Raw genomic sequence first — 19,985 nt, forward strand, 5'->3', positions numbered from 1 at the left:
TTGCATAGTTACAATAGGACTTCACAGTAATACTTTATATTTCTAGCTTCAGATACAATAATGATACATTCATACAAATAGGATGAATACACTCAGTAGATTATAAGTTTTGTAATGATACCTTACAAGAGACCTTTTGCATAAAGCATATTCCAGTTACATTATATTCACACTCATAAGCATATTTCCATAAACATATGGAGTGCAATGTCACATGTGGATTTTAGAGCACTTTAAAGAATCAGTTCTAAACAGAAAGTTCCACTCAATCTTAACAATGATGTGACTAAGGCTATTCCATAACTGGGTCTGATATTGCTCTCACTGAAGTCAATTGCAAAAAACTCCTATTAGCATCAATGGGAGCAGAACTGGACACCAACAAAAATGTTGCTTTAACACAGAATGGTTACCACACCTCTACATAATCTCAGTATCTGACTGTATAAACCACAGAACATATGTAACTATTTTTCTCATTATCATCAGTAAACATGGTAAAGAACAGGTAGCTGATGAATAGATATTGTTCCTGGGGTGATGCAGACTTGCAAAGTTGTCATGAAATTGTAACAGGACCTAAGAAATGACATATAGTCTATCCTACGCTGATCTTCTCAACGTCTGTGGTTTGAGTATACAGTATTGGATCTATCTCACCTAGATTAGAGACACTATCTTTCGTATTTTTACATGTACTTTAGAGCTGTGATTCTTGCGGCACTCTGCAATAATCATCATCATCTCCTTGTGAATTGCATGAGTCATGAATACCACTCACAAACCATCAAATTCACATTTTATAGTTATCAGGTGACAGCCATCACTATAAAAAAATATTGCCCTATTCTATAGTAATAGCTCCAAACTCTAATACTATATTGTTATAGTAAGGTATACTTGTTTTTATTTTCTTTACAGGGATGTCATTGGAGAACTAATGGAGGATGGGAGAGAGAGCAGAGAACTGGAAAAGGGCAAATATAGAGTACCTATCTATAAAAGGGGAAATAAGGACTTCTCAGGGAATTATATAGACCAGTCAGTTTAATTTTAGTACCTGGAAAGATAATTAAACAAATAATCAATCAGTTTGGAAGTAAGGTGATAAGTAGCAGTCAACATGGATTTGTCAAGAACAAATCACATCAAACCAACCTAATATCCATCTTTGACAAACAGGGATGGGGAGAAGCAGTTGATGTGATATATCTTGACTATAGTAAGGTTGTTGATAGTCTCATATGAGCTTTTCAGAAACAAATTAGAGAAATAAAGTCTAGATGAACCCGCTATAAGGTGAGTACACAACCTTTTGGAAAAGCAAAATCAAGGAGTAATTATCAATGGTTCACAATCAAGCTGGACCGACATATTGGTTGGGGTCCTGCAGAGATCTGTCCTGGGTGTTGTTCTATTCAATATCTTCATAATTTATTTAGATAATGACATAGAAAGTACACCAATAAAGTTTGTGGATGATACCAAATTGGGAGGAGTTGCAAGCACTTTTGGAGAACAGGATTAGAATTAAGAATAATCTTGACAAACTGGAGAAATGGTCTGAAATCAATATGATGAAATTCAATAAGGACAAATGCAAAGTATTACACTTAGAAATAATCAATTGCACAAATACACAATGGGAAATGACTGCCCAGGAAGGAGGACTGCAGAAAAGGTTCTGGGGGTTATAGTGGATCACAAAGTAAATATAAGTGAACAGTGTAACACTGTTGCAAAAAAAGTGAACATGATTCTGGAATGTGTTAATAGGAGTGTTGTAAGCAAGACATGAGAAGTAATTCTTCCATGCTACTCTGCACTGATCAGGCCTCAACTGGAGTATTGTGTCCAATTCTGGGCGCCACATTTCAGGAAAGATGTGGATAAATTGGAGAAAGTCCAGAGAAGAGCAACAAAAATGATTAAAGGTCTAGAAAATATGACCTCTGAGGAAAGATAGAAAACATTGGGTTTGTTTAGTCTGGAGAAGAGACGATCGAGGGGGGACAGGATAACAATTTTCAATTACATAAAAGGTTGTTACAAAGAGGAGAGAGAAAAATTGTTCTCACTACCTCTGAGGACAGGACAAGAAGTTATGGGCTTAAATGGCAGCAAGGGAGATTTGGGTTAGACATTAGGAAAGGCTTTCTAACTGTAGGGGTAATGAAGCACTGGAACAAATTACCTAGGGAGGTTGTGGAATCTCTGTCATTGGAGGTTTTTAAGAACAGGTTAGACCAGTGGTTCTCAATATATTTACCATTGTGGGCCGCATATGCAGCTCTCTATATGTTATGTGGGCCGCATCCACACAATATTTATACTACCTATACATAAAAAAAAAAGGTTTAGTATTTGTTATATGACAGCACTAGGATTCAAATCAATATAGTACCTTTCATTTCAACACTGGTAAATGTCTACCAAGATATTTAAAATTAGCAAAATAAGTAAAACATTAACTGTTAAAATTAATTAATTTACTATAAGTGGGCCTTGGAATGGCGTATTGCAACCCTCACTTCCACGTTGCTGTTGGTGGCATGGCTGATCATCTGAGTGCCCAGAGAGCAAGGCTGCAGAGTCTGCCTTACAAAGATGGGAGCCCTACCAAGTGTGGGACACACACACACCCTGCCAAGAACTACCCCTACATATACCCAGCCCCCCAGCCAGGGACTGCCCCTCAGCCCCTCCTCAGACTGCCTCACCCCAGCCAGGGAATGCCCCCCATCATCCAACTCCCCTGGAACTGTCCCTGCAGCATCCAGACCCCCCCCCCTCAACTCTAGGCTGGTACACGTGCTTGCCCTGCAGGGAAAGGCAAAAAGGACCCCCCAGGAATTGCCCTCCATGCACCCAGACCCCCACCTAGGAACTGCCCCCCAGCAACTTCCCCCAGCGCCCAGCCCCCAAAAGCACTGCCCCTCAGCACTCAACCCCCATCCCCCATCTAGGGACTGTGCCCCAGTATCTAGTCCCCTATCCAGGGACTGCCCCCAGCTACCAGTCCCCCCCACCTAGAGTCTGTCCCCTATGCACCGGCTGCAACCCCGTCCCCACAGCCCGCCCCCCCCCCGCATCCTCTCCCCATGCACCAGCCTCCTGCACCCCCCCCAGCCCTAGCCATCCGTAACGCCCTACCCGCACCCGCTAGTCTCCTACCGCAGCTGCAGGTAGCTTAGCCATGCAGCGTGCTTTGCCTGCCTGCTGCTGCGGTTCTAGGGCTGGGGAGTCTGCTCCAGCCAGGGTCACTGGACCCACGATCTTGAGGGCTGGAGGGGTGCTGAGCACCCATACCTACCGGCAATGCTGCTGGGCCCGATCCTGCTGGGGTGGGGGCTGACGTCACTGGGCCCGTTCCAGCCAGGAGGGCTGACGCTGGGCCTGATCCTGCACCACCCCATTTTTGCACCTCCTCACCACCTCTGCAACCGGGGCAGGTGCCCCGTCCGCTGTGCCCTAGTTATGATCTTGAGGATGTCATGTGGGCCGCAGCTGTGTGCTAACGGGGCCGCAGGTTGAGAACACTGGGTTAGACAAACACCTGTAAGGGATGGCCTAAATAATACTTAGTCCTGCTTCAGGGCAGGGGACTGGACTAGATGACCTAGTGAGGTCCCTTCCAGTCCTACTTTTCTATGATTATACATATAAAACTGGAAGCACCACAGAAACACCTTCTCAACTTTGCAGCACTCAACATGTACAGGTATGTTTCTTCTCCTACTTTCTGAGGTTGGCAATGGAAATATTTTCCATTTGATCTTTTGTATTTTTTTTTAGGCCACAAAGCTTGTTCTTCCCACAGAGTGGTTTAACTTCCCTTAACCAAAATCATGTAATTAGTAATACTCCAAAACACTGCAGTAACGGTTTTTTAAGATGTAGTGTCCTTGAGCATTACTGTGATATGTTTTTATTAACAAGCCAGGACGGGTAACTGGATACATGGTCTTTGATGCTATAATCCCCCACACTGACCTCAGTCAAGACTTGCTGGTGCAGGCTGCTGGACTGGCAGCAGTTGGGTTGGTCTTGTGGGAGAAGACAATCCATCATTGTGACGTTGTGCTGTCTATATGGTTTTATAAAAACTTGATAATAAGTCAATATAATGTAACAGATAGTTTTAGAGAAAATACGGTAATAAGTGAATGTAACGTAACTGGGATATGCTTCATGCAAAAGGTCTCTTGTAAGGTATCATTACAAAGCTTATAATCTACTGAGTATGATCATCTGATTTGTATAAATGTACCACTCTTGTATCTAAAACTAGAAATATAAAATGTAACTCTGAGGGCCTATTGTAATTGTGTAAAGTGTGGACCATTAGTGATGGTTTGGAATCTTGATGACTCCCATTGTCTGCAGATGGCTGTATTTACCTGTGAGTCTTCCTGTATATGTGTGTGCTGGCAAGTGAGTAATGAAGTCTTGCAGTGACATGTGATCATGTCACCTGAACTGGAATCCATCTTTAACCTGGTGCTTTTCCAGTGAGGGGGTGGAAACCCAGAGGGACAAAGAGTTCCCGCCTTATGCAAAAGATATATAAAGAGGGGAAGAGAACAGAGAGAGAGAGAGGAGCCATCATGAAGAATCCCCTCGCTACCACCTGAGCTGCAACAAGAGCTGTACCAGGGGAAAGAATTGTGCCCAGGCCTGGAAAGTGTCCAGTCTGAGAAAAAACTTACTGAAGCATCTCTGAGGGTGAGATTATCTGTATTCAGTTTGATTAGGCATAGATTTGCGCATTTTATTTTATTTTGCTTGGTGACTTACTTTGTTCGGTCTGTTACTACTTTGAACCACTTAAATCCTACTGTCTGTATTTAATAAAATCACTTTCTATTTAGTAATTCACTCAGAGTATGTATTAATACCTGGGGGAGCAAACAACTGTGCATATCTCTCTATCAGTGTTATAGAGGGCGAACAATTTATGAGTTTGCCCTGCATAAGCTTTATTCAGGGTAAAACGGATTTATTTGGGTTTAGACCCCATTGGGAGTTGGACATCTGAGTGCTAAAGACAAGCGCACTTCTGTAAGCTGTTTTCAGGTAAACTTGCAGCTTTGGGACAGGAGATTCAGACCCTGGATCTGTGTCTGGAGCCAGACGGGAGTGGCTGGCTCAGCAAGACAGGGTGCTGGAGTCCTGAGCTGGCAGGGAAAACAGAAGCAGGGGTAGTCTTTGCACATCTGGTGGCAGCTCCCAAGGGGGTTTCTGTGATCCAACCCGTCACAATCATGTATAAGGGGGGATATTTAAAAAGCAAGAATGCTTTAGGTAAGGCATCACTGACAATGCAACAGGGAACCCAATTATGAGGTTTTTAGGTTCTGTAGCAATTGACTGCTCCTGGTTGAGAGGATGAGCTGCTTTCAGAGATCCCATTGGGGGAATAGAGAAGCTGCAGATTTCTAATTACAAAGCAACAAAATGTAGTTTTTCATGGTGTTTTGTAACCATTAATAACTATTTTATGTAGACCTTGTCTTTGCTAGGAGGGTTTTGCCAGTTTTGCCAAAGGATATACAGACAAGACAAGAAGTACTAAGCGACGCAGAAGATGGTTGTATTTTTTTCTTTTGTGTTTGTCATTTTTCCTTGTCCTCCTCATATGAGAATGGGTAACTGATTTATGTGGCCCAGTGTTTTTGGGCCTCATTAATATATGTAATAATTTACATTCTATGACAAATCTTTCTAGCTACAGTTTAATAAAACAGCTGTTAGTAAGTCTGTCTCATACTTAAACCTCAGTTTCCTATTCACTATCCATCCCACCTCCTTGTGATTCAGCTGTGGTTTGAAATTCCCAATTTGAGAACCCCTGCAATATTCCAGTTGGTGCCAAACACTTCATGCGGTATCTTTAAATACATCCCAATCTCATCTAAGGAAACATTCATGCTGTCACATCCAACTTTCAGTCCACACCTTAAGTGAATAGAGAAATTTTGTGTTGTGGGTTCTTACATGGACCCCATTGTTACAAAACTCTTTTGAAGCCTTCCTTTATTAGTGTCTATTCTGAAAGTAGGGGAGGGAAGTCTATTATACAGTTATAAGATCTGACTGAGCAATACATTTCTCTGCTATGTATAAAACGATATAAGGTAGTCATTAATTCACAATTTTGTGGTTGATTTTAAAGAGCTGTGAAATACATAATTGCTAATATGGCTAAAGGAGCAGCGCTCCACATTAAGATAAATAGGTGAAGGTGAGTTAACATTTATTCATAATTATTACTTAATAATTTAACCAAGAACCTGGAAGGCCTGTCCAAGACTGGTTTTGTCAGGAGGAGGGAAGCCAATGAAACTCTTGGGCCTGATTATCCCCACAGATGCAACTCATTCCCCATTGAAAAGTTGCATGCATACATTTATGGAAAAAAATACAGACCTCTTATATGTTTAACAGCCAACATAAAACATAGTCAGGGAAGGGAGAACAGACAGCTCCTTGCTCTCCTCCCTGCTTCTCATCTGCCTAAAAAGTTTTGTCTTCTGAAGCCCTCTTAAGAGCTTAAAGATTTCAGTCATCTGCTTCCCCCCTCTGCTCTCCTTCCTTGCTACCTTTGCTGCTTCCTTCCCATGGAGTTTATCAGCTTTGAGCTGGTCACCTCTCTTATTCAAGCTTCTCCTAGCTGAACCCCAGATTGGAAGCTGGAGAGATTTAATCCTATGGTAAATGGCTCAGCCTAGGGTGAACCATAAATGTTTGTGGTCTGTCCAGACCAAGGTACAAACGTGTTAGCTAATTTGAGGTAAATGGTAATTGAGTAATTCCAGTTAAAAGACAAAACAAAAAACCTCTAATCATTTTGGAGAATTGCTGTTTGAAGTGACACTGAAGCTCAGTATTCAGATGTAGGGTTCTGATGTCTAGGCCAGGTGGTACTGCTGTGAGTGTGACCATTCACCCACATGCCAGCCAGCCTGTCCGTCCATCCCTCACTCCCCTGACCCATCTCATGGTGCGCAAGGCTGACAGGAGGAGATGAAACCAGCTCTGGCATATATTCCTAGCTTTAACTCATAAACGGTAACCATCAAGGAGCCCTTCAATTAGATCAGCACCCTTGGCGCCAGAGGGATTGCAGGGGAGGGTGGGAATTCCCTACCTCTACCTCCCCAACCCCAGCGCTCATCACAAGCCTGGCACCTCCCCTATCTAATCCACAGCTATGAAACTACAGTCCCCTCAAACGAACTACAATTACCATGATGCTTTGCACAACGGCCTACCACACTTGCTGAGTATGGCGGGGGAGCCGCCCCCCCGGCCCAGTAGCCACCAATAAGCGGCGAGAAGGACCATGCGGCAGGGGCTTGGGTTGCGTTGTGTCGCGTGCGGGAATGGCGCGGTTTTATTGAGGGGCGGGCAGGAGGAGGAGCAGCCGGTGGCGGCGGAGGAGGAGGGAAGGGCGGTCCCGTGGATCGGCGGTATCTCCGGGGAGGATGCCGGTCCATTCCCGGGAGAAGAAGGAGAACAACCACGATGAGATGGAGGTGGATTACGGGGAGAACGAGGGAAGCTCCTCGGAGGAGGAGGAGACTGAGAGCTCGTCCGTGTCCGAGGAGGGGGACAGCTCAGGTAACCGGGGAGCGGGTTCGTGGGCGGGGGCACCAGGGGCCGTTTGCAAATGCCGGGGAAGGGCGGCCGCTCGTGCAGTTACACTGCGGGGACCGTTAACGCCTTCCCCTGCTATGGGGGCCGCAGTCCGCCCCAGCCCCCGCACGGCAGCATCTGACCCCGCCCCTCCACCTCTGACCACCACCCCCTTCAGCTCGCTCCCTTCCCCCGGCACGGCAGCATCTGCCCCGTTCTCCCCTGTACCGCAGCTTCTGAATCCCCTTCTTCTTGGTGGGGTGGGGGTGACAGCCCACACTCTTCCCTGCTGGGCAACTTGTGAACCCCCCTTTACGGGGGTACGGCCTGCCCCCTCTGCACGGCAGCTTGTGGACACGGCCCCACCTCCCTTGCCTGGCACCTTCTGAGTCTCCTCTTTCCAAGGGGATATGTCTCATCCCCTCCTTGTTCATGGCAGCTTTTTGCTTTACCCCATGGGACCACAGCCTGTGCTACCACACTCCCTCTGCATGTCAGTTTCTTCTTGCCCTATTACCTGATGTGGGGGCCACAGCCCCCTTCGCCTATCTGGTAGTTTCTCCTTTTCTGACCTGGGGGGCCCATCCTTTCTCACCTTCCCCTACATGGAAGATTTTATCCTGCTCCCTTCCTGCATGGCATCTTCTCCCTATCTGTCTTTCTTGAGTTGTTACTATTTTTTTTCCTCCCCATACACAGCATTGTAGCATCTTGTCCCTTGCCAGGAGTTCAGTTGCTAACTTCTACAAGACAAGATTATGCATCTCAAATAAGGCATTTTTTTAAAATAAACTATGGATGTTTAAAGAAACTGCAGAAAATTTCTTATCAAAAGTTCTATAGAAAAGACTTTCCAAGGAATAAATATAATTTTTAAAATACCACATATCACTTACAAGAAATTACCTGTTGGTAGTGTTGTTGGTCCCAGGATATGAGATGCACAAGGTAGGTGAAGTAATGTCTTTTATTGGACCAACTTCTGTTGGTGGACAGTACAGTCTTTCCAGTAACACAGATCTCTTCTTCAGGTTAGGGGAAGGACATCAGAGTGTCTGAGCTAAATACAGGTTGGCACAGACTATTTATTAAGCAGGGGTCTCAAACTCAATTTACTTTAGTGCCAGTCCTCAAATCATCCCAGCGGGCCAATAATGTCACTGAAGATGGTGTTCAGAAAAGAAAACATTTATATTGTACTTTTTATTTTGAATGTCTTAGAAATAATAAAACTGTCATACAACTTTATACAATTCTTTGCCAGCCAGAGAGTTTTTAGTGTTTGCCAGACACCTGGCAAACCTTCAGTTCTGTCAGTTTGTTGATGTTTGGCATCACTGACGGAGCAGTTGAAACCTTCAGGATTGCAGCAAGGTGTGCATCAGATAGTTGTGTTCGGTATTTTGACTTGTTTATAGTCGTGGAAAAAAGTGATGCTGCCTCCATGGCTGACTCTGCCTGGCAACTAATGATGCTGCCACCATGAGTAATTCTACCTGGTGACTAGTGATGCTATCTCTGTCCCTCTCCCCCAGCCAATTGGAGTTGCAGTGGGCGGCATCTGCAGCAGACATTGCCCGCAGCGTGGCTGCATGCATCTCTCCTCCAGGGGCTGCAGTGGGGAGGTTCTCGGGCCGCAGATAGCCCGTGGGCTGGGACTTGGAGCCCCCTGCTGTTAAGCATAAGGGTTAATGCGTAATATATACCTTCCACCAACTTGGTCCAATAAAAGAAATTACCTTAGTGTCAATATTAATGTGGCTGTGAACTCAGTTGAAATTACTATATTGCTTCAAACCAGCAAAAAGTGAGGTTGAGGTGGATAGCAAATTATTCTGCTTTAAATCAAGGGAAGAAGCTTTGGATGGAATGAAGTTTTGATGAGTATTGAAAATAATTGGTGAGCTTACCTTTAACTTATTTAACTCCAGTTGGTTTATTTTATCAACAGGTGTTGTCTAGAAGTTTTAGATATAGTTCACCAATCAATACAATCTGCACTTGAGCACCAAGACTCGCCTGAGTTTAGAAATGCCATATTAGTAGGGCCCTACCAAATTCGTGGTCCATTTTGGTCAATTTCACGGTCATAGGATTTTAAAAACTGTAAATTTCATGATTTCAGCTATTTAAATCTGAAATTGCACAGTGTAATTTTAGGGATCCAGACCCAAAAAGGAGTTGTGAGGGGCATCACAAGGTTATTGTAGGGGAGGTTGCGGTACTGCTTCCCTTACTTCTGCACTGCTACTGGCAATGACGCTGCCTCCAGAGCTGTGCTGCTGGAGAGCAGCAGCTGCTGGCAGGGAGCCCAGCTCTGAAGATAAAGTTGCCACCAGCAGCAGCGCAGAAGTAAGGATGGCAATGGCATGGTATGGTATTGCCACCCTTACTTCTGCGCTGTTACCTGCTGAGCTGGGCCCTTACTTAGCCGCCACTCTCAGCCCGCCCACCTCTGAAGACAGCAGCACAGAAGTAAGGGTGGCAAAGTATCGTATTGCCACCTTTTCTTCTGTGCTGCTGTAGGTGCGGCATTACATTCAGAGTTGGGCACCCAGCCAACAGCTGTCACTCTCTGGCGGCCCAGCTCTGAAAGCAGCACAAAAGTAAGGGTAGCAATACTGTGATCCCCTTAAAATAACCTTGTGACCTCCCCCTGCAACTCCTTTTTGGGTCAGACACTCCAATTTGAGAAACGCTGATCTCCCCCCATGAAATCCCTATTGTATAGGGTAAAAGCACACAAGACCAGATTTCACAGCGGGGGGTGGGGGGGAAACCAGATCTCCTGGTCTGTGATGTGTTTTTCATGGCTGTGAATTTGGTAGGGCCCTACATATTAGTGATGAATGTCAAAGCCACAAGTTATGCTCATCATCTCAGATGAGAACTCAGACATTTTGTAGGACACCTTTGGTATATCTGTATTGGCCACATCTTATAGGAGAGCTAATTCAGAAATTTACTTTAAATATTATTTTTACTATCTTTACCTTTAAGACAGGCTGCCCTAATTACCACAAGTCCCATCCTTCAGGCTTTAGAGGGAGAAGAAATTGTAATACTTTTTAGAAACATTACCTAAACCAATTCTCCCATACATAAAGTTGTGATTTTTAATACCTTGAGGCATCCCAGGTCTAGAAATGAGTGATCTTTTGGGAAGTGATATCTCTATCTCTATAAATCCTCACCTGAAGGGCAGTGAGGTATCTGACCTTAAACCTGTTACTTTTCCAGGACTATTACCCATCATGCTTCTCAAGTTTGGGTAACCTTAGGGAAGAAATACCAAATTTTTGGAGATAGGGAATATAGTAAACTACTGGCAGTATTTTTAAAGATACTTTAAAGCTATTTGGAGGTTGGAAATGTTACAAATAATCCTAGTGGAGGTGGATTAGTGGGCAGAGTGCAGGTGAGGCAGTCAGAGGTGCATGATAAATCCAGTTGATCATGGGGGTGTGCCATTCCATATGTGTTATGTATACACGAAACACTTCCTTCTGCTAGTTGGAAGGTCATTCTGGCTTGTGTGTGTATGTATGTACACAGATGTAGAAATGGAGGGTCTATGGTGGTGTTAACTGCAGCTGGAAGAGGGCATTATTCTCCCACACTTCGAGGTGGTGCATTCCACATTGTAGCAGAGGATAAGAGTACACATTCACACTACCCAGTATGTTATGCAGGGGGGAAAGGGTCCAGAGGACCACTGATTCTCAAGGAGGATTGGGGTTGAGGTTGCTTATCTTGATTTAAAATCCCATGATATTTGTTTATGAAGTAAACAAATACTAATTATTTGGAAACAAAGCATTAGTTACAAAAATTACTTACTGAAACATGTCTGAAACCTGAAACCTAGCTGAGACCCACCTGAACCGTGGAAGAAACTTTAGGACCCTGTTTGCCTTCCTGCCTTGTGCGAGGCAGACATCCTGAGGAGTAAATTGTTGGGGTAATTATATAAGGGAGCTAAAGGTAAGAGTAGGAGGTTTTTTTCCTCCTCGTATTTATGCTGTCTGCAATGCAAGCCAATAAGAGGCTATGACTGTTGCAAATGTTCACGTCAAGCAATGGGTTATGGCTTGATAGGATATTTTAAAAAACAACTAAATTACTTGGAGCCAGTAAGTTGTGCATATTTTCAGTCCATGTAACTTTCTGATCTTATTACTATTGTCCTCGTTGCCTCTTCCCCTTACTTGTTTACTTGTTGCATCTAGTCTTTAGTCAATAATGAATAATTTGTCCCATCCTATTGTTGCTTCTTGCCTGTTAACAGTAAAATAATATTTTAATCAACAGAAGTCCTTTTCTGTGTTAAATATAACTTAATTTCAAATTGTAATTTTGTATCTAAAAATTCCAGGGCCCTTTCTGATCTAATATTACTCTTGTTCTCTGAATTTGTGTGTGTATGCGAACTGTGGAGTCTGATACAGAACTCCCTGCCAACCTCTCATAAGCTGCTGGGGTAAATGGAAACTCTCTGAAATGGCTGACGTCCTTCCGTTCAGAAGGAGCCCAAAAGTTCACTGTGGCCTGCTCTTGTTCACCACCAAAGCTCTCCTCACTTGTGGAGTACCGATGTTCAATCATTCCGCCATGCTGTTCAACTGTATGAGCCAGTGGGAGAGCTGGTGAGACAGCATAGTTTGAGATGCCAACAGCATGTGGACAACCCAACTGTTTACATCAAATGTAAACTGTACCATTGTGATGCTGGCAGACCAGATGCCTGCTCATGCCTAGGCCTCCCTAAACATTGACAAATGCATATCTGGAAGCCATTCTGGCTCACCTATATGTTAGTATTGTTAAAATAGAACTTATGTTTATAAGAATGTGTTTAGACTTGATGAAATGTTTGTAGGATGCTGCGTGTATTGATCTGACTTATAACAGCTGTATCTTGTGGTATAAAGTTATATTGAATGTTTGCATTATAAACCTCTAACTGTGTAACTCATCAAACAGGAAAGAAGCATTTATTAATGTAAATTACTTGTTCTGTACACAAGAAGCCCCATTGCAGCCAAATGAACGATTGTGAAACATCAAAGAACAAAGACTTTGTTGACTGATTGCCTTTTCCCTCCTCTCCCCACACCCATGAAGAGGAGATGGGTGCAAACACTTGTCCCACGAGTTTGAACTCTGGGAGAAGGGAATAAAAATTCATGATCAGAAGGAACTGTATCACTGTGCTGCTTGGCATTTGGAGAGGGCAATATTTCTAAGAATAAGCATGAAATCCCCATGCTGCTTAGCTTGGATTAGCTATAAAGGATGTAGAAAGCTTGCGTGGTGCATCAGCTTCTATTACCTTTTGGAACCTAAAATTGTAACTAATTTGTGTGTGTATTTTTACCTGCATTAACCTTGTAAATATCTTATTTCTTTTTTTTAGTTAATAAATCTTTAACTTGTTATAGGATTGGCTACAAGCATCTTTGGTGTGAGGTCTAAGGTGTAGTGACCTCATGTATGTGACTGGTCCTTTGGGACTGGGAGTAACCTGGTTTGTAACAGTCTGCCCTGAGGTTGGTATTCACAGTCGTGAGCACCCGGCTAAGAATCTCCTCATTAGTCTTCCCTGTTACATTTACATTGAAGTTAAGTTGGTAGCAGCCTTATGAGGGAGTAGAGCTAATTTGCATCAAACAATATTGAGTACCTTCTGTGGTAACAGAAGAACACACAATTCCATATATGACTGTCTATGAGATTGCACCCCATCTTATTGGACACAGATTCTGCTGTATTGATGATGGGTTCGTGACCACAAGGCTATTGAAACTCATATGGAGGATTCATTGTGTAGCAGCTGGAGCTCTTTCAGGCAATGAAACAGCCATCCTGCTTAGCAACACAGTTTGATGAAGCTTTCTGGCACAAGATGGCTTTCCATTAGTCCCTATGTGAACAGGGCTCTTGATCAGTTCAAACTGAAGCTAAACTTTCAGATAGTCAAAAACAAAGAAAGAAACTATGATGCCGAACTTCTTTATCATCTGTACAGTGATCAGGTGAATAAAATGTACCTGACTTTTCTATGTCCAAACCTGCAGGAAGCCTGGAGGATAAACCAAATGTTTCAGTTGGAAAGAACTAATGCAGGAAAGCTGCTGCAGGAATTGATGACATTCTACCAGAGCCTTGTGGTGAGGGTTGTGAAACAGTGGGTGTTTTTTTTTTTTTTTTTTGAGAACTGGACTGCTGTGTTAAACTAAGACCTCCCCTTTGGGTCAAATTACTTACCATTTTGTGCAGTCTATTTTGGAGTCGCTTTTCAGCTGGAACTTTCAAAATACACACTAAGTGTTCCTGTTGTCAAAGACATCAAAAGTAGGTGTCGAGATTTCATGTTGGAATTTGTGAAACAGAGATCACCATCAAACGTTCAGTGATTAAATCTCTTTCAGTCTTTGTATTGTGCTCAACCCCGCATGACCTAGATGAAATATCAACCATTGTTTTGTAGAGACCTTGGACAGTTGAAGCAGCAGTAAAGAGTTTTGCCTATGGTTCACTGGCATACTCAAGACAACTAAGTAGAGTAGATTTGGGTTGAAGTTCTCGAACACACTGCTGCTGGAGACAAAGACTTAGTGGACTTGGCTTATTTGCTCTTTTGTTGCTGTTGCTACCTTCTAGCAACACTGCAGTTGAAAGATTTTCTCAGATGAACTTGATAAAAACAAAACTGTGCAACAAGATGCAAGAGGAACTTTTAAAAAACATTCTTTGTGTTGGAGCATATATGCAGTGACACGAGCATATATGCAGTGACACGAAATCTGTTGTGAACAGTTTGCACCAATGAAATGATTGCACTGTTCACTGGTGATATGTGTAACCACCAACAGAAGCATTCTACTTCTGACGAAGACTGCTATTTTTAATTCTGTCATTAGCCATATTTTGTTTGAAACATCTGTCAACCCTCTCTTGGGATACAGGTACCAGAATGGGGGTTTTGATTTTTGAATTTGATTGCCATCTCATAGCTTTGTTACTAATGTGGTTGAACTTCTGCTGGGGCATGTAGCTTTTTTTTTTTTTTTTTTTTTTTTTTATCAGAGCTGTACTAGGTATCTAATTTAAAGCTTTTGTTTGGTCTATACATCAAATAACAATGTATTTAATAAAAATCTTCACTTCGGTATACAGATTGGGCTATTTTAAAGTGACTTTGGGTTATTAATGCAGTAGAAATCTGGTGATTCTTCACCCTTGTATATAGTTCATTGTATTAGTGTGGTTGTGACACATCAACCTCAATTTGCCTCAATTTTTGTAGGAAAATTCTATCCGCTGTAAACCTAACCTGCCAGTTTTCAGGCTGAGGTGACTAGATTTGTGAGCAAACTCAGGTTTATAAGGGAAACTGAGCTGCAATAACCATACGGTTACTTGTGTTGCTCGAGAATAAGGTATGCAAATTGAGTTTAAACATTTTTAATCACCAAATTTGCAGGGTCAGGAGCATCTTGCAAGGGAGAATGTAAAATTCAAAGCAATTTTCACCAGCTTTTGCAGGGTAGTCCATATTTTGCTGGATTTCTTTCAATTTTTGAGGGTTTTTTGCACCAAGTTATGGTAGTCACTGTTGTTTACTCAATACGGAGGTGTTGCCTCTTTAAACTAGTATACTATGTATATGCAGGTAACTTTTTTGCCTTAGAAAATCAGTTTAGAATTTATACCAGGGGTCGGCAACCTTTCAGAAGTGGTGTGCCAAGTCTTCATTTATTCACTCTAATTTAAGGTTTCGTGTGCTAGTAATACATTTAAACATTTTGAGAAGGTCCCTTTCTATAAGAACTAAACTATCGTTGTATGTAAAGTAAATAAGGTTTTTAAAATGTTTTAAGAAGCTTCATTTAAAATTAAATTAAAATGCAGAGCCCCCCAGACCGGTGGCCAGGACCTAGGCAGTGTGAGTGCCACTGAAAATCAGCTCGCGTGCCATCTTTGGCACACATGCCGCAGGTTGCCTACCCCTGGTTTATACAGCTACTTCAAGCAGGAAAGTAAGAAATTCAGTCTTGCATCTGGTTTGTCTTACTCAGCTAATCTGTATTGCTGTATGCACAATACATTTAAAAAAAAAAAAAAAGCCATGCTGTGTAAAGTAATAAACTTTGAACAGGCCTGACTTTTTTCAGAGATGTCTAGCACCCACAACTTCCATTAACTTCAGCTGGACTTTTGGGTTCCCAGTACCTTTGAGAATCAAGACATGTGTGTGATGCTGTGCTACATTTTATAACCCTGGAGGGACCAACTTTTTGCTAGGCACTGTATGAACACACAGCATTATGGGATCCTGGTCCTTGACTGAGGCTCCTAGAGGCTGATGGAATGCAAATAATAAATTGTTCCTTTCCTCCCTTTCATCATGTCTCCAGGCACAAAGAAGCTATCACCAAAGTTTGCCCCGCACTCCCAAAAGCTTAAACACCCCTCCCAATTACAGTGTAGTTGCAGAAGATTCCATCCAGCCGAGAAGCCTAGGAGTGGAAGAAACCAGCAAGCACTATATTTATCACCACATGACAACTGTTGATATGCAGGCATTGAAGCTCTGCCTTCCATGTCATCACCCATGCAGATTGCTATGTTTAACAAAAAATAAGGAGGTTGAAGACTTGAGTGGTATTTGTGTAAATCAGTCTGATACAGACACTTTGTTAAAATTCCCCATGGCAAACTTATGCTGCAGTTAAGGAGGAGGCAAAAGAGCTTAGTATGGTCGCACCTAGCAGAGCTCCTTGGGACCGGAACTGGTGTTGTAAATCCAGACTCTCTCCATCTGGATATCTGTGAGGAATTGTCACTGTACTTCAGAGAGAGAACTCCTATCTGAAGTGGCCTCATGGGGACATCAAGAACAATGGGTCTAAGACAACCCTTCCTCACAAACAATGCAGCCTGTCTGTCCAAGTAGTAGTCATGGAAATACTAACAGCAACTGGAACTGTCACATGTCTTTTTAACTCTTCCAAGCTAATAAAAGAGCTGAGAACACTTGGAACCATTCCTAAAAGATGGTAGCATGTCTCTCAAATAGGAAATTCTCCTTTCTAACCAAGAAATAGACAATAGCCTGACCAGTGCTAAAGATGCTCCTGCCGCCACCGCTACTACTAAATCCTAGTGACCTTGCCAGTTACCATCCGATACGCTTTTCTTCAGGAGGTTGTATCTCTATCATGAACAGAAGTTGAACCAAAAAAAAAAAAAAGGTGGTATTATCGAACCCACCTTGTCTCTGTTTTCCAGGCAAGCTAGTCAAGAAGCTAGTCAAAAAAGCTCCAGAGTCAACAGTGCTCTGCTTGTATCCTGGTTATTTTAGAATTTAGGGACAAGGTATTGTTCAGAGACCGCACCAATTGCTCTAGGGGATGACCTGTCTGTGTACAAGAGAATTATATCTGTCCTCATTAATAGATCTGACACATTCAGTGCTAATGAAATTCTCCTGTCTCCACCCCATGATATTGTAGGGGTGAACAGGAATGTCCTTTAAATAACTTAGTGTCCGCACTTAAAATTTTGTGTTTGCTCATGCTTGCTGAACTCTGGTGCATCTAGCTAACTTTCTTCTGACTCCCCTGCCTTTGAGTGGTGAGAGCTCACAATACGCATCTCTTGAGACACTTTCCCTTCTCTTCTGCCAATAAGTCCTCTGGGAAAGATTAGGTGAGAAACTCCTAAAAGAGGATGGGGCAGCGGGGGTGGGGGGAAACAAAGCAGAAACTCTTGTGGAAAAACACTTTTCAAGTTCTCTTGTACATTATAGAGAACAAAAAGGCAAATTCCACCATGAAAAAAGATAAGATTTGAAGCACGTATCCAATACCATCAGGGATTCTCTCCATTTCTAGGACATTTAACATTTATCTGCATCTAAATTAAGAAAGCAACTAAGCCTCTGCATACCTCTATGGTAATAGGAGGTGTCAAGCAAAGTTTTTAGGAAAAGTCTGGCAGAAGAGCTTTGCCAAAATCCAACATTCCTTGCTTTTTAAAAAAATGGTACTTTGATCTCTAAATGCAAGTATATTTAAGGAAATATTCAGAAATGTCAATAAAATAACTCTGGCAATGGTGACAAATCTGTTTTTATTGCATTGCTTTAAAATATTTATTTAAATAGTCACTAAGATAAATGAGGGAGATTCCTATACATGAGCTCTTTTGGCTGCAAAACCAAGAAAGCAATTAATATAATGAAAATAGTCTTCAAAACTGAAGAACTATGACTTTCTTTCTTTAGTGGAGGTTAATCTATACAAAATATCAGTCTATGGATAACCAATATAACTCCATGGACTATGCACTCATTTTGTGTGGATTGCTATTGCTTCAACTAACTAAACTGATCTCCATTTCTTCTAATTCTAGAAGAAACCCAGTTAGGTTAATTTCTTTTATATACCACAGCAAATGTAAGGTAGCTTTGAAATTTGGAATTGTCTTCAGCAGGGACTTTATATCAGCTTACAGCTAAATCTTTAGTTTACAGAACATCAGTAGCTGGTTCAGTTTTTCATAAATTGTTTATTGTTAGCTTGGGTTTCAGTTGTACAAAACTGGTAACTTCATTTCCAACAAATTTATTCTGAGATATTATTCTCCCAAAAAAACCCTTTTAATTTTCAGAAATGGATGATGAGGACTGTGAAAGAAGAAGAATGGAATGCTTAGATGAAATGTCCAATCTTGAAAAACAATTTACAGACCTCAAAGATCAGTAAGTAGTCAAACATTTTTAAAAAGTCTCTTCCTTTGGGGGCTCATTCTTTCAGTAGTGCTATAAGTGACCACGAACAGTCAGTCTTTCTTTTCCTGTGTTGCAGGAATTACTCTTATCTGGAAGAGGATTCTACCATTCCAGCAGCTGTTGACTCTTTCTAAAGAGCATAATGTTAAATTGGCATTCTGAGATGAAATAATTGTGAGGGTAGTCAAATTTCTACTTTATTCTCTCAGTAGAATTTTTAGGGGGAAGATAAATGTAGATTTAGAGTAAGAAAATGGATCTCAAATGCAGTTGCTGGGTTGAGGTGCCAGCATGAGTCTCCTGTCCCAGAATGCTGAGGGGATATATGTAGACCTGCATTCGTGTGGGGGTGGCATCAGGACCCCTTTTGCTTCCCTATGTCATTGGTACCAGTATATATGCAACCAGAGGCATTCCCCCAGCATTAATTAAAAGCCTGTCTAAAATTAAGTTTTCAACATCAGTGTAACAGACTGCAAAATTTGACTTCTCTCTCAGCTGATAGTCTCACCAATAAAGGTGTGTTTTGAATTGTCATTTAGATTTTGTTTTCAGAAATAATTCTGTAAGGTCAAAAATTTGTGCTTTAGCAGCAATTGATACCTATTTAAGTTCTATCAGCCTACTTCTCTACTTCACTGCTCTAGATAGGTTTATCTTTAATAGACATGAAGTGAAAACTAAAACAAGCAGGTGAGCTAGTATTGATGGTTGACCATTCAGCTTTCAACTTAACTGATCTGCAACATTTTTTAAAAGTTATCAATATTGAACCCAGAGGCTCCACTTGAGAATGGGGCTCTGTTGTCTTACGAACTGTAAAAACTGTTTGATAGATACGTTGTGATCTTCAGACTTAACCTGTCCGTTCTGTAGGTAAAGGATTTTTCCCACATCGCTCTGCCAATTAATATCAACTTGTTCAGAAGGGAGCAATTTTAGAGGTTTTAAAATAGCAGCTCACTTTCCATGCCAGTTGAGTATGCGATATCTTAGCTGAAGGTGCCAGTTAGTGTTATGGTGGGAATATTTTATGTGGTATGCAGAATCTGTCCACTAAGAACTGATATGAAGGCTCATCTTTCCATGTAGGTTGCTCATCTTTTTGCATGTAGTGTTATTTGATAATTCAGTTGCTGCCAATCTGGGTAATCATCGTAAAAGTTTCTGTATACCATCACCAGTTCCTAGTCACCAACACCAAGGGGAAAGTGTGTGGTGTTGGTTTTTTTGTTGTTGAAGCGATCATACTCTGCAATGCCATTAATATCTGTGATTCCATCTTCAGAAAGAAGGGATAGAAATGCTATGCTTGTACATCTTTCCTAGAAGGGTGAAGTATACAAAAAGAAAATAGTTTACTTTCAAAGAGACTTTTGTCTTGGAATTTAGAGTGGCACGAGATTTAGATTTCTAGGTTTTAGTAGATCTGTCATGGGATTTATTAAACTTTATGATTGTAGATATGGGATCGTCTAAAGAATTCTTGCATACGAAACTTTCATTTCTGCTATTCTGCTTGTATTGGCTCTTAAGTAATACACTACAT

The 19,985-nt window shown here is 41.9% G+C and overlaps 1 protein-coding gene across 3 annotated transcripts in view; it reads left to right on the forward strand.

Annotated features, from left to right (window-relative positions):
- Positions 1-7,275: 7,275 nt before the first annotated feature.
- The window catches only part of BRMS1L (BRMS1 like transcriptional repressor), a 41,920-nt gene continuing 29,210 nt past the window's right edge, over positions 7,276-19,985 (forward strand). The window contains exons 1-2 of one of the 3 annotated variants that reach the window (XM_005307525.5): positions 7,276-7,623; positions 18,316-18,406. In XM_005307525.5, the coding sequence (XP_005307582.1) occupies positions 7,488-7,623; positions 18,316-18,406 (227 nt within the window). In that variant the 5' untranslated portion in view covers positions 7,276-7,487. Of the gene's footprint in view, positions 7,624-13,779; positions 13,809-18,315; positions 18,407-19,985 lie in introns of those variants that run through there. The other 2 variants (XM_005307524.5, XM_024103150.3) reach the window with 2 other exon arrangements.

Source organism: Chrysemys picta, chromosome 4 (genome assembly GCF_011386835.1).
Source record: "Chrysemys picta bellii isolate R12L10 chromosome 4, ASM1138683v2, whole genome shotgun sequence".
Lineage (NCBI taxonomy): Eukaryota > Metazoa > Chordata > Testudines > Emydidae > Chrysemys > Chrysemys picta.